Below are 15,254 nucleotides of genomic sequence, written 5' to 3'. Positions count from 1 at the left end.
AGTCTTTTTTTCCTTTCTCTAGATAAGATTTGGAACACCCATTGGTTTAGGCTGGTAGGTCTCATGCTGGCTCTAAAAGGGATCTGAATCATACTTCGTTGTTGCTACTCAAACTCTGAATGATATTATGAGGACTTTTTTGGGTCAATTTGTAGTTTGCCCCTTTATAAATCAAGTATTAACTATTAGAACCAGGAAGTGGAACTCAGCTTCCAGCACTGTTATTTTGGGTAGTGCAAGGCCTTTCTGTGACCTGTCCATAGCAATTTAGGGCTTAGACATGACTGAATTAATTCTGCTTAAAGATTTGTTAATCGTGGGTCGGCTGAGGTGCAGTAACCAACCATGTGCAACTTGCAGCCTGTGGGGAGCACGAGGTGAAGTATTTGAGCTTGACCTGCTTTGATTAAGACTCAGGCTAATATATGGTACCTTATTTCACACAGTGGGTGCACAGAGAGATGACATGGCTTTGCTGACTGGTGGGACCTCATATGGTCATAGTGCTGATGTCTGATGTGCAGAAGTTCATCTCTGTGCAGAACAACATGTGGACATGCCCAAGTTTCAGCATGTGCTTTGCACTAGTTTGATCATACTTACGTAGATTGATCTTAGTGTCCAAAACCTCTTCACTGCTCAGTTTCTGCTTCTCCTCTTCCTATGGGGGGGGATGTCCTTGGACCTGTTGGGGCATATCTGGGCTTGGCCAGGCTTGAGGCTGCCGCCTTCATGCTTTCGGATTGCACAGATGTGAGTCCGAGCATCCGAAGGGCCCGAGGGAGGAATGAGGAGCTTGTGCTGCATTTGGCTGAAGGCCACGAGCATGCTCATGTGGATGGTGGTGAGGACAGTCTGGCTGTTACAGTGGTTCTCTTTGCCCTCTTTGCCCTCTTTGCCAAGTGCTCACGCTTGGCTGAAGTCAGTCAGAGGCACCCTTTCCAGAGCGTTTAGCAAAGGCAGATGAGATCTGTACGCACAGTGGCCTTGGGGTATGTGAGGAGGACATCGTGGACATCTGCAGCTGGCACCATAAACGTATGGAGCTCTATAAGGCTTTGCCTTGATAAAAGGATGTGGCCACCCAAGCAGGATGTTCATTCAGCCTTTGCTGCCTAGCTGTCATGTGCCAGTTGTGAAAGTAGGCTTCTCTGTAAAGCACTGGGAGATTTGGGCATGAAAAGAGTTAAACAAGAGCTAGGTAGGTAGTAATTTTAAGTTAATTATCTTGGTGTTGGTGAGTTTTAATCACAAGCTTCAGTGCTACTTGAACTAGCAAGGTGGAATAGTGTATGGGAATGAGTGTGATGCTGCTTGGACCTCTGTATTGTAATGCTGATTGAATCTTTGTATGGAACCATATTCATTTTAAGAGGCAGTATTGCAGTTTTACTTCTGAATGGACTGTGATTGTTGCTTGATTAGAAATAGAGGGAAATCATAAACCAGAGACTCTTTCTTTAAAAACTCAAGATGTGCGTATGCCCAACATGCTGCCGCAAAACAGTCGTGTTTCCATGGTCGGTCTGTAGCCATAGTTTAGTTCACCTGTGTTTTTAACCTCAAATGCAGTGGCAAAGAAGTAATGCCTGAAAGGATTAGCTCACACACCAGGCTATCTGAACAGGTATCATATCACTGAACTTGTGAAAGCACCTTTCAACACAGCGTGCTTTGAACTTCTCTTTCTAGTAGTAACTTCAATTGCTCAAATAATGAGCGATTACATCCACCACTAATTAAAAGCCAATGGATGTTCGTGCATTTACATAACGATCATGTGTTTTATCTAATACCCCTTTACTGCCTTCACAGAGGAGACCAAATGCCAGCTCTTCTCAAGTCTGCCTTGAAGACAGCCAGTGTCAAAGCTTCCCAGGATCTGAAGTTCTTAAATAGATTCATTCATCCTTAAGACACTTCTCTCACCACACGAGCTTTTCTTAAGAGATTTTATTAAACCATCAACACGTTTACTATGATTTTACAGTGCAAAGGAGGTGACCCTTTGGTAAGCAGTAAGGTAAAAGCATTATGCCCTGTTTTAAGAGTGGAAAGAGATACAGTCGCATAGCGAAGAAGAGTAGCTGGGCTTACTTTGGCCTCTAGTCTTCACAATTAGTTTTCAGAATACCCCTGCATGCCTAAAAGAGCTGTTTTTATGCTCTGCTGTCCTCACAGCAAAGCGCACAATCTCCCCTCTGTCCTGTAGGCATTTCCTGTACTAGGAATTTTTTGCTAAGATTTCCCACTCTTGCTGCTCCTATTTCAGCTCATTGGCTGCTGTGCTAATGAGGGCACTTGGGACTTCCTCTCCATTCAAGCACTACATTGTGTAAACTCCTAAACAGGGTCAGACAACATAGTGTTGCCAGCTGCACATCTGCAGCCATCTGGATTCGTGGCAGGAGCAGTAAAATGGACAGTGTGTAGCAGAGCTGAAGGAGTGACGAGAGTGCTGCAGATCATATTTGCAGAAAACCATAAAGTAGATGCCCCCTATTTGATGTGCAAGATGTACAGAGTCATTCCTGAAGCCGTCTGTCTATGTGTATGTGTGTCAACTAAAGACAAATGGGACGTGCTGCTACTCTGCAGTGTTCTGTGAAGAAGCTGCTTAATTCGCTGCCATTGCATTGTTAAGAGGCAAGCAATTATTGGAACTTCTGATGCTCATAAGCAGTTCTCTGCTCCCACTTCTGTGCCTTCATTAAGATTCTGTTTTTAATAAACACCACTTCAGTGTATTAATTAATTATGATAACATTCTTAAGGAGAAATAATTGCACACTGTGAAATTACAGCTTTTGAGTCTGAGGGAAGAGATGCAGGTGAATGGTCACACATTGGTTTGCATCTGGGCTGCTTGAGGCATGTCTGGAAGAGGTACTTCTGCTCTCTTTTTCTTTCTCATCCTTTCTCACTGACCAGCATCTCTAGTGACCATGCCAGGAATAACATCAGGGGTCTGCCTGGAGTCAGTGAAGCTTCAGAAGTTACTTTTGGTAGAGCTGTGGTTTCATTCACTTTGACTGCGTTGCTGTCAATACAAGTCACAGTCTCTACTTCTCCTTTGAAAGCTTTTATTTGGTCATTTGTTTCCTGGCTTTCCTGGGCACTAGAAATGTGGATTAATGCTGTCAGGTTTTGTTACTCAGTAGCTTTAGTGCTGGTTTTCACCTATTATGTACAAGTAACCCCAGTGTGAGACAGCTCAGATGAAAGTCAGACTTCTAGGTCAGATCCCTTGCAGTGATGCTCACAATGTGAAGACTAGAAAGGATTCTCTAAGAAGAATAGTTTTGTGGTAGTGCAGTCAGGGGTGAGCATTACAGGTGTAGAGTTTTCTTTCTGATTTATCGGACCTGTTAAACCTCTTTCCCAACTATTTAGTGCTACTCCCTTGTAAAACTGGCTTAGCTTCCTAGTTTTGTTTTCTCATCTTCTTGGGATGGCATTCATAGCTAACGTGTTTCCCCACTTTGGCTAAAGTGCTGCTTTTAATCTAGAGTGCCATAGGTTTTCACAGCTCATCCAGCCCCTTTGGAGTTAGTGGGGATAATTACCTTTGATTTCAACTAGAAGAAGATAATGACCTTACTGTAGTTGATGGGTTGGCAATTGTACTGTAGCCTAAGATAATTGTAAAGGAAGAGATGCTTGTACAGAGGCCATTATAGGAGTGGAGCTAGTTATGTGCTTTCAGTGAAAGCTATTGTATTGTGAAGATTATGTTAATAGAAAAGTGTAGAATTGTTTTATTGAGCTGCCTACTTATATTTAGCATTATGAATCCAATCCTAATTGACATAATAAACACGAGTAAAAACCACTCCCGTGTGTATGTTTTGCAGGCACACGTTCTGCCACAAAAACCCAGGTTCTATTTTTGTGGTATTAATCATACGTGCAACATGGTTTTCTCATAGTTATGTTGAAACACAGGGTGCTGATACTGATACAGTGGCCCTTCAGTTTCAGTTGTTCAGTGGTGATGGCATTTCTGATCACAGGAATAATGTACCTCCAAAACGTGGTTGGCCTTGAGCAGAAGTGAGATAGAAGTAAGACAGTGTGAAAAGCAGGAAATTCAGATCTTCTCCTTCCTCTGAGCCTCTGGGAACAGTTGGCTCTAGTCACATGCTGACTGTAAAACCACCACTTTGTGAGCAGAATCTTTAAGAGATGCCTTTTATGTGATCAGTTTTTATTCAAACAGGGATGAAAGCCCATTTATATTGACTTTTGCAACTGCCTGTTCATCCTGGGTAGAAAAGTGCAGTTGTGTAGCTGACTTAAGGCTTAAAGCATTAAGTAACATTGCTGTTGGAGATGATCGTTGCTATGGGTATCATTAAGCGTTGGGATTGTGCTCATCAAGGAATGATGTTTTCAAGATGCGCGGAAGGGTTAAGAAACCAATCTCTCTCAACAGACAGAACAAAGTACTGCTTTCTTGGTCTGGCAAGAAACAAAGGGGTTTACCAAGGCCAAGCCATAAGGAACCACAGTCTTTTTCACATGCATCACTTGAAGTCCAATAGAAGACTTCCTTGATACAGCTGAGTGCAGAGCTGAACATGCCATATGGAATTCATCTTCCAATGGGGCAGATAAATGGTAGGCCTGGGAACGTTTTGTTTTTCCTTCTCCAGTATTAGGGTGTTTTAAAGGTTGAAGCTAAGCACCTGCAAAAGCCCTCCACGGCTGATGGATAGTTCTTTTTCAACATCCCAAATGAAGTACTTGTATGTAACAACAACCTTTTTTAGGTATCATTCAGAGATCAAGTTGATCTCTGGTCATATTACAGCCCATCTTCCTAAGGAGATGTGTTTGTAGAGTGAATTGTGGAGCTCGGGAACTCAGGATAATGACACCCTTGTTTTTGTAAAACGAAAATGAGAGCAACTTAAAACCTACATGAAAAACCTTGTCTGGAGTATTTTAGCCTGAAGTAACTTTATCTTTTGAAATGTGAATTGATGCTTTTCGAAGGCAGGTTTGAATTCAATCTTTTCTCTTCCTCTCACCATTTTCAGACCAAAATGACTAGATTTGGGGTTGGTTTTGTTCTTTTTTTAATGTGGAGAATTTTCTCTAGATTAAATTATTTTTTCCCCCTTCCTTTTGGCTGTTAGTTTCTAAAAAGAGAAAAGCCCAAATTTCTCACCGCAGTCTGTTACCCACTGCCTCTTGGAATGCGCTCACCGAGAATACTTGTCTCAGCATTGTGAAACCATGACAGCAGTTAGATAGTTTTGGAGTCGGGTACCAGACACTTCCTTGGGCCCCAGACATGTCAGCATTACTGAAGCTTATTTTCCTAGTGGAGAACTGCAGCGGATACTCATCATCTCACAGCAATATAAAAGGTTTCGTGGCCATGAGGAGGGGATGGGATGGCAAGCACAGTGGGTGAAGCAGGCTGAATATGGAGCAAATGGTCCCACCAAGGCAGTGCCAGAGCACCCCATGAGGCTGGTTGCTTGTCCCTCTGCTTCTGTTGCAGAGCATCAGTTGGTCCAGAGGAGGTCCACAGAAATGGTCATGGGGCTGGAGCACCTCTCCTGGGGTTGTTCAGCCTTCGAGAAGAGAAGGCTCTGGGGAGACCTTATTGCAGCCTTTCAGCTCTTAAAAGGGGCCTATGAGAAAGATGGGGAGAGACTTTTGGGCAGGGTCTGTTGCGACAGGACGAGGGGTGATGGGTTTAAACTGACAGAGGGAGGTTCAGGCTGGATGTGAGGAAGAAATTCTTTACAATGAGGGTGGCCCGGGCACAGTTTGCCCAGGGTTGATGGATGCCCCATCCCTGGAGACATTCCAGGCCAGGCAGGAGGTGGTTCTGGGCAAGCTGCTCTGGTTGAAGGTGTCCCTGCTCATTGCAGGGATTGGACTGGATGAGCTCTGAAGGTCCATCCAACCCAAACCATTCTGTGATTCTATTCTATGATTCAAATGCAGGTCCTGCTGTCAGGCACCAGCACTCGCCCTCTGTGGTGATGGCACAAAGCCCTTCTCTTAGTTACTCACAATAGCAGGGTCCTGGTAACTGTTTCTCAAAATGATCTTCTAGGTGACCAAGCTTTGCTCTAGCACCGTGGGGTTCCAGCCCTGGTGACAGTGTGCTGCTGTGCAGAGGCTTTCCCTGCTGGGTGAGGCAGGCGTGTTCTGGAGGGGATGTTGTTCGCATCCACGAGCAATTGCTCAGTTAGGAAACAATAAAGAGGGAGAAAAGTGAAATGGTTGGTTTTAGAGACACTGGACTTAAAAATATTTCATTTTCATCCATTATATGGTAGTGAATGAAGATAATTCAATGAATGATGCGGTTGTCCATGTCTCTGTGATTATCATACAACCCCAGCCTGGTTTGGGTTGGAAGGGTCCTTAAAGCTCCTCCAGCTCCAGCCACTGCCACGGGCAGGGACACCTCACACTAGAGCAGGTTGCTCCAAGCCCCTGTGTCCAACCTGGCCTTGAACACTGCCAGGGATGGGGCAGCCACAGCTTCTCTGGGCACCCTGTGCCAGCGCCTCAGCACCCTCACAAGGAAGAACTTCTGCCTAATATGTACTCTTGGGGTTCACTTGAAGCACCCTGGTTATCAGTGCTTGGGGTTTATGTGCCATTTACTTTCAAATAGCAACAAAGACTTCATGAAGTGAGCAACCTTTACTGTTGTTACATACTGACTATGTGTGCTCCGTATGGCAAAGAGTAGTATTAGTGTTCAGTAGCATATAGCCATACTCTGCAGCACAGAGACAGAAGCAGATAATATTTGACTATTAGGTATGTAATCTTATATTGCTATCTTTCTTTTGTAAATGGCCATGACCAAATATATACCTCAAAACCACTGGTCATTTTTTTTTTCCCCTAGAAAAATGTAGGTTTGTGAAAATCAACTGGGGCATTTGCTGTCAGCTTTAAGCAAGCAAGAAGCAATGAGAACAAGAAAAACACAAAGAAAATAGCCTCGAGGGAAAGCTTTGCATAATGAACTTGAAATTGCTACTGCTGGAAATACTCTTGCTGCTTTTCCTGCCAGAGCTGTCACCTCACACAGCAATTTTAGCTTAAAGCAGACAGTGGAGCTTAGCTACAGCATCACCGAAGACCGAGGTTTCTGCTGCTCGATTCTCTGAACTCTCGAGACCACTGTGCTCTGGGGTATGTTGGTGGCATTTTTCAAGGAGAAACAGGCCAGAAATAGCCCATTGCTAAAAGTAAAGAGAAAGTAAAATAAAAGTAAAGATAAAGTAAAGTAAAAATAAAGGCCAGGAACCACGAAGCCTGTGGAAACCATATTTGACCAAGAAATCTACCCCATGTTTTCGAAGTGAGAACCTGTAAGTGAAATGAAGGGGGGGGGACCCCATGCAACTGAAATGATAACAATTTGCCTAGAGATGCAGAGCTCATCCCCCAGATTTTTAGCTCCATTTCCCAGCTTCCCTTCCTGACTGTTAAGGAAGCACGAGGAAGTTCATCCTAGAGAGAAAAGCAGCACTGTGGACTGCCCGAGGTGCTCATTCCCCATAGGGACAATCCCTTGCCATGTTCTTTCTTGACAACGGCCTTGCAAAACCCTTGTTTGGGGCTCAGGTCATGCCTAAATGAGAGAAATGCGATAAATGACAAGTCCAAAGAGAAATTACAGTGCGCGGTATTGTCAGCTCTTCTTAACTTGGTTAAATTCAGAACGTGGATGAGTATTTAGTGGTCTTTTTAACGCAATAGCTGTTTTTCAGCATTACTCATCTCTCTGAGTGGTTGCTGTAGCTACAGCATAACCCTGTGAATTGGCAGAGAGGGAGTCGTGTGTTCTACCACGTTCCCTGGCCCCTATGAAATATTTCATGAACGTTTGTATGCCCTAAAGAAGGTGCTATCTGGAAAGATCTATGAATGTTTACGCAGAAAATTCCATTACTAATCCCAAATGGAGATTATCAACTTTAAGCTTCTGGATTTATCTTGTTTAAATGCATTCCTATACCCTCAGATAGCTTATCAGCCAAATGAACGTTCGATTTGTGCTTGAATCCTGCGTTTTGATCGTCAGTCACATCATGCGTGAGAAGGCAATCCATAAAATAAATCTCAGTAGTAGTTCAGAAGTACAGATTTTAGGTCATGTATTTATACGGGTGCCGGCTGTTGTAAACCATATTTGACACTAGGGGAAGTTTGTTTATGGAGTCAGTACACTGGAAAATCAACAAGGTCAGAGTTGCTCTGGCTCCGAGATTTGGGATGAGTCAGGTTTGACATTTCCAGTTGAAAAAGAGCTTGGAATGTAGAACCCAGTTCGGAATATACTTGATAGATGGTTTTGGGAGGGACCGATTCGGTTTCTGAATTGACATGCAGTGTTAAAGCTAAGAACAGCTTGCCTGAATTCAGAAAAATGACTAATACAGAGAAAACCTGAACTTATTTGGGAGGAAGGAATCAGTGTAGGACATGAGCACTCAACGCTATAAGTATCCTGTGTGGAAAACAAGGAAAGGGGTATTGGGTGGTTGGCAATGAATATATTACTAGTGCAAAACCACCATGGAAATCACTCGGCTTATAAATTAATCAGGAGCTAAGAGGTGAAATAAGAAGAAATATTAATTTTAGATCTCATTCCTCCCACTGTTCCTGACTGTTGAATGGGTTGTCACATCGCAGACAGGATGCGATTGCCATGGAGATGGATACGAGAACTTTTCCTGGAATTCAGATTCTGCTGGGTTAATATTTCTTTTCTGTGCTTCCATGAAAAGAAATGATTATCTAAACACTAGTTGTGAAGGATGTATTAATAATAAATCTCTTTATGTAGGGTGATTTTTGTGTTGTTCCTATTACACTTTATACTGGGAACTGGGTCTAAGGGCCTTCCCTGGAGCTTACAGAGGGAAGCTGTAGTAGATCAAGGGCCTGATCATCACCCATCAGAGCTTAGGCCAGTGCTTGTAGGGTGATCATTCGTGTCTTATTCCTTCTTGTAACAGTTATGTACCCTGCCTTTTTATGTAAGGACTGTGAAAATAGTTCAGATGTACGGTCTTTAGGAAGCTGCAATGCCTGCAATTTGTATTGTTAGTCTTCAGGTGAAAATTGCTCTTTTCCTTATACTTTACATGCTATAACTATATATCAAAAGGTTTCCTCAGCCTCGGGGATGGATGGCCTCTGCTTTTAACAGCTGTTAAAATGTCTGTTAAGCTAGGGAATTTAATATAGATAATTCTTCAGGAGATCTGCACAGTGATCTAAAGTAGTATGACCCTCTTAGACAGAATAAGATGAAAGACACTTCTAACACCTTCACTTTTTCCACTGCAAGTTCTATTTCTATAGCTGAGCTTTTGTAGCTGTGTCCAAAAGCTGATGTTGTCAGAGCTTTCAGATTCTCCATCCCAGTCCTTCACTGTCAGGTTTGGAATACTGCAAGAACTTGGTGCCCCAAGCCTCAGTCAAGACGCCTACAAGTAATCCTGGTCTGTGACATGTCATTTGCTGACTGGTTGCAACTTGCATATGTAGTGGAAGGGGTTAACGGTGGTCCCTGTGCCAGAGGGAATGCAGAAACTGTTCCTTCCTGGGATATACCAGGCATGTGAATTGTATTAATGGGCAAGAAGGAGATCCCTCGCTCTCCTTTTCCCCTGCCCTGCAGAGCTGATTATTGCCAGTGGTGCCGGAAAGAAGGATTGCATTGGGAGACAGACTCTCTCCTGGGACTAAGGAGATTGACAAAGATTTTCCTTTGTTTCTGGAAGCTCAACAGGCTGATGGCTGAGGTAAGCAGTGCTTGTGCTGAAGGGTGGAGGAGGAACAGCTGCCAGTGCAGAAAAATACAGAACCTGTGTGGATTGCCAAATTCCAGAAGGATTCTAGCAAAGCCAAGCCACAGAAGGATAGAGATGAAAACCTGTTGTGCTCAGTGGCATGTCCCACTGATTACTGCTGAGGGTAGAGCACTAGGCCTAAAATAGCAAAGGTTTTGTCTTTAGCCAAGTTCTGCATCATTCTGACCCTTGCACCTCCGTACCCACTCTGAGAGCCTTTTTGCTCCGCTCAGAACTCGAACACCGCTCCCTGCTATTCCTGGAGCAGAGCTTCATCCAGCTCACCATCAAAGGCAGGAAATTATGAGGCAGAATTGCTGCCAGCAGCCCGGACCTGGTTGCTGCAAGTCTGGAAGCGAGGATCTCCTCTTCTGTGAATGAACAGTTCCAACTTCCCCACCTGCCAACAAGAAGACCTTGTATTCCTAGATCAGCAGATCCGGACTCTGTTGAGAGCTGGAGAGATGAGCTTGCTGGCATGCTTGCTCTTGGTGTTCTTGCATAGGTTGAGCACTGTATCTCACAGACCCTTGGTGGTTCATTATTGCAGAGGAAAGGAGGGAGTTACTGCAACTCTTAGTGAAAACAGTAGTAGTTCAGTTCTCACCTTTATGAATCTTATTGAAACTGGGCTTGTGGTTGGTTGTTTTCATGAAAGCTGAAGGGATCATTGGGCTGAATTCTCCTTATCATAGTCAGAACGATGACTGTGATTTCAAGGTTATGTTTCATACATGTACTCATCACTTGTTGATTATAGATGAAGGAATGTACTTCAGCGTGCTGAAAATTTGCTTGTGTTCAAGTAGAAGGAGGATAGTTGTTACTTCAGGTATTGACATTTCTTTCTCATCTAGAAATTCCACCGGGATCTAAAGCCTGTCTGAAGTAATGGATGATGACTGTTTCTGTGACAAACTGGCTTTTGCTTTTCACATGCTTGCCACCACAATGATTTTTGTTATTTGTACCTTCTTCCTCTGTGTGTCACACTTTAGCCCCAAGTTATCTGTGTAGATCTACAAATAAGTAGGGCCATTAATCATATTCTTTCTGTTGACAACAATCTGTGCTTATGAGCCATCGCCCCTAGTTGTTCTGCAGGTGGGTTTTGGGGGTTTTGTTGGGTTTTGGTTTTGTAACCAGTGCTGTGTGTAGAACTGTTCAGACCTATTGTGGTCTCATGTCCTGCTAGGTCAAAGGGTTAGGAAAACCTTGCATGGAATCAAATCTGATGGCATTATTTCTTGTATAGTTTGTACACTAATAAGACTTTCAGTTTGCTGCTCTTCATTCCTGTCTATCCCAGTGTGATATACCTAGCAATAAGCTTTACTGGAAGAGCTTTGCCTTTAAGTCCCACAGTGAATCAAAGTCGGAACACAGTGGTCAGTATTAGACCCTTCTGCTCCTTATGATAACACCTACTTCCGTGTCATGGGTTTAGATAGATGCATGCTTAAGGCTGGGCTTTGGCTAATAAATCTCAACGCCATAACTATCATAAGTAAATAAAAGGTCGTGTTTTCTTGCACATCTTAGAGGGGATATTTTGCATTCAAAATCTGTACTTTTCCATTTCTTTCTTTTCTTTTTTGCCAACCGAAATGCGAACGATCTGTAGACATGAGAACCAAAATGAATACATTTTGGTGTCATGAATGTGAAAGAGGCCATGCTTAACATTAAACTATCAGTGGTGACACTTTGCTCAAGCGTCGGGAACAAAGCTAAAGCCAGACTTCATAAACTGAGCTGGCAAAATATGCATCAACCCCTGTTAACCACCTCCTGGCAAACCAGTCCTCGGATGCGAGCAGGAACTCTGTTGTGATTCGCCCCCATAGACCCCATGGTTCAAAACTGAGAACCCTGGGAAGTGCTGGGTGCCACTGAAAGCCCTGTGGGAACTGATATGTTCAGTGTTTTCCAGGACGAGGCCTTTGCTTTGGTCCACATCTTGTGTGTTGTGTTATCTGCTGTTGTGGAACCAACAGATTTCATTCTCCTTCCCCTCATTCTGGAAACTACTTGATGTTGATTCCAAGTCCTGGTTATAGAAGTTTACTCTCTTTTAATGCAAATAAAGTAAAACAAGCCATAACACATGTTTCCCTCATAAGAAGATTAACATTTGGTTCACTGACGTTATCATTTTGTGCTGGTTTGGTCTTGCTTCTGTAAGATGCAATAGCCATCTCTGTAACACCAGTATGTTTGACTTGCTGTAACCTGATGTACCATTTCTCTCCCCTTTTTTCTCCTTCCCTAAGATTATCGTTGGAGAAACTGCAGTGTTTTGTCTACAGTTAGCTACAAAGGATTTTGAAAACCAAGAGAAAACAATATTAACTGGAGACTGTTGTTATATAAACCCACTGGTGCGCAGGACCATCAGATTCCTTGGTATGAGCAAAATTAATGCTTTCCTTATTATGATTATTATGATTGATTATGTCTTCGTTTTGACCCAGGGGAAATGTTCACATAGCCACACACCACTTCACATGTAGTCTTAACTCGCGTGCAGCAAGTTCTCTCCTTTTGGGTAGCAACTGATGCTTCTTGCAACTGATGCTTCTTGGAAGTTGGGATAAAACCCAGTAGCAGAAGCAGCAGTAAAAACAGAAGGAATTGGGATCACAAGGAGGAAGAACAACCAGCAGGCCTGGAGAAGGGAGATATCCTTGTGCCGTATCTATAGTTGATAGCTTTCTTTTGGTTATGCACACATACAGCAGCCAAAGTTGAAGCCATGGGGACATTTGAAAGGTGGTTTAGGTACTTTCTTAGCCTAGAGATTGTTTTACAATCCCTAGTAGAAAACTGTGCAAAATCTGTGCTCCACTGACGTCAGCTGTAACTCTCCCATTGACCTTAGTAGATATGAGATATCTAGAGATGAGATTCAACTTAGTTCCTTGTAAATGTGTTCAGAGGGGGAAGTACCACTGCTCCAAATGGCTGTTGGATATTCCCAAATGCTGCTTTTCAGTGCGTGCAGGGCTGCCATAGAGGGCTCACTGATGTTGTTTGCTTCTCACTGATGGTTGTATCTGAGTGAAGCAGCTGGAGGAAGGAAGCCTTGGGGCAGCTATTCCTCCTGTGTGCCCCAGTCGCAGGGCAAAGGAGGGGATGTGCAGCTGTGTCTGTATTTGCAGTGTTTGTGTAACAGCTCAGCCTGCCTTTGGGAGCACCATTGCTTGCTGGAGTGCTAAAGTCATTCAGAATCAAACTGTCTTGCATAGGTCCAGAGGAGGTGGAGAGCGATGATGAGGAGCTCCTCCTGCTCCTGTGTGCAGTCAGTGCCCACATTTCCTTCCATTTTGGTGGGTTCTCCTTGCTCTGAGCACTGAGGCATCACCACCCATTCCACTCACACCAAGCGATGGATGTGACCTCCTATGGTGGGGCAGTGCTCACCCCCAGGGCTTGCTGAAAGGGCCCTTCTGTGCAGCCACTGGCTCAGCAGTGTCAAGCAGCTCAGAGCGGATTGATGTCAGTGTGACACTGCTGACCAGTGTCCCAGAGCTCATCCGTAGTCCTCTGGCTGTGCTGAGGCAAACAACTGGCCCCTACAAACCCACATGTTCCTGTGGGATCGTGTCTGCTGTGGTGCACCTCTTGAAAAAGCCCTCATGGTGCCCCGTGTAGTTGGGAATGGCCAGAACTCACACTATGAAGTGTGGTTTAAAGGTGAAGTGATTTGCCCATGGAAATCCAGGAGGAAATCTGTAGCTCAGGTTGAATTTGAGCGTGGAGCTGACAGCTTTGCCTTCCAGTCAGGATGCTGTGTTTGCATGTCCTTACAGAGCTCATTTTCTGCTTCCAAAGGGATAGGAAGGGACATCAGCATAGCAGAAATCTGTTTTCTTTTAAGTAATCAGATACAGGCATTTCCATGCTAATGACTGAGTACATGTGTTTAATGGCTTGCTGATACATCTCAGAATAAAACCCCTCTTTAGCATAAGTAGCTCCTCTGATATATAGATCTTCAGCTCCCTGTGCTGATCTTGTGATGAATATGCTGTGCATAGAGATGTACCCAGTAGCAGGCGAGATGAAGACAACTCATGCATGGCAATATTAAATTATTCAGTACTTCAGCTCCTTTACAGCTGCAGGGGAAGAGAAAATGATGTCCAGTCTGTGTTGTGACTGTTCAAGTTACTTCTCCATCACGGCCTGACTTCCTTGGGTCTGAAGCAGATTTATAGGGTGAAGAGTTTGCCTCTGTCACTCCTGTTTAGTGAACACGGGTAAAAGTTAGACACTGGTATGGTTGGCTGTTCTGAACTGTGGAGGTTCATGGCTATGGGGCCTAGGGAAGCAAGCTACTTGTGCAAGAGCTGAGCAAGCTCCTCTGAAGGGTGCAGAGACATCAGGTGTGTAGGTACGTTGCAGTGTTGTTGCTGTAGTTGTGTAGGTACATCAACACGAGCCAGGATCTTTAGGGTATGGTACACACGAGGGGTTTTCATGTTTTTAAATGGAAGGAGCTGGTATTTACCATGATAAATCCTATAATATGTTTACCCTGGTGTGAAGCTCTCGGTAACTTTAACTCTTTGTTTCCCTCCTCAGGAATTTACGCATTTGGACTGTTTGCTACGGACATCTTTGTAAACGCTGGACAAGTAGTAACAGGGAATCTTGCACCACATTTTCTTGCACTTTGTAAACCCAACTATACAGCACTTGGATGTAAACAGTACACACAGTTCATCAGTAGCGTACATGCCTGTACTGGAAATCCAGACCTTATCATGAAAGCCAGAAAGACATTCCCATCCAAAGAAGCAGCACTAAGTGTATATGCAGCTATGTACCTGGCTGTAAGTATATTGTACTGTTTTATGTCACTCTATTTGTTGAGAGCAAACAGCTCATGGGGTGAGGGGAGGAGGGGGGAACGGGGAGGAGATACGACAACTATTGGCTGATTTTATGTGTGCAAACCTTCTCCGAGCTACTGTGAGCCCTTGGAGAATTTAATTAGTTGGACTTCGTTCTGACCATCACACATTGAGTGGTTCTCTGAGCCTTGGCTCTTACTCTGCAATGAGGTGGGCTACAAGGCAATACAGCCCTTCTTCCCTCTCTTCTCTCTCATACATGGAGTGATGAGCAGGGCTGGGATGAAAGGTGTTTACTACCTGGTATTAGAGGTGGTTTAGAAGCTACTGAGAGGTGTGGGGAGGAAGAGAGAGATTACTCTGCCTGGCTTAGCTGGGAGTGCGTGTCATTCTAGTCTTAGGCAGAAGCACATCTTGTTCGTAGTGAACAGCACATGCCTATGGGAGTCTATTCCCTGACCTGTGCTTGCAATCACAGTCCTTTGTAGCTCTTTGGGTGGGCTGAGGGCTGCCCTCATAGGGTCAGTAGGAAATGACATGGTGT

At 44.0% G+C, this 15,254-nt stretch overlaps 1 protein-coding gene across 1 annotated transcript; it reads left to right on the top strand.

The window, feature by feature from the left end:
- Nucleotides 1-732: 732 nt before the first annotated feature.
- Nucleotides 733-14,693, top strand: LOC104404268 (lipid phosphate phosphatase-related protein type 5-like; the record flags this gene model as incomplete). The annotated part of the gene is made up of 3 exons (XM_010012656.1): nucleotides 733-921; nucleotides 12,125-12,257; nucleotides 14,439-14,693. Coding segments are annotated over exons 1-3 (577 nt in total), but the record flags the coding sequence as incomplete, so codon positions are not given.
- Nucleotides 14,694-15,254: the final 561 nt, after the last annotated feature.

This window comes from Nestor notabilis, unplaced genomic scaffold (assembly GCF_000696875.1).
Source record: "Nestor notabilis isolate BGI_N333 unplaced genomic scaffold, ASM69687v1 scaffold19304, whole genome shotgun sequence".
In the NCBI taxonomy this organism is placed as follows: domain Eukaryota; kingdom Metazoa; phylum Chordata; class Aves; order Psittaciformes; family Psittacidae; genus Nestor; species Nestor notabilis.
The sequence above is the reverse complement of the archived record's forward strand: the minus strand, read 5'-3'. Positions and strand labels throughout refer to the sequence as shown.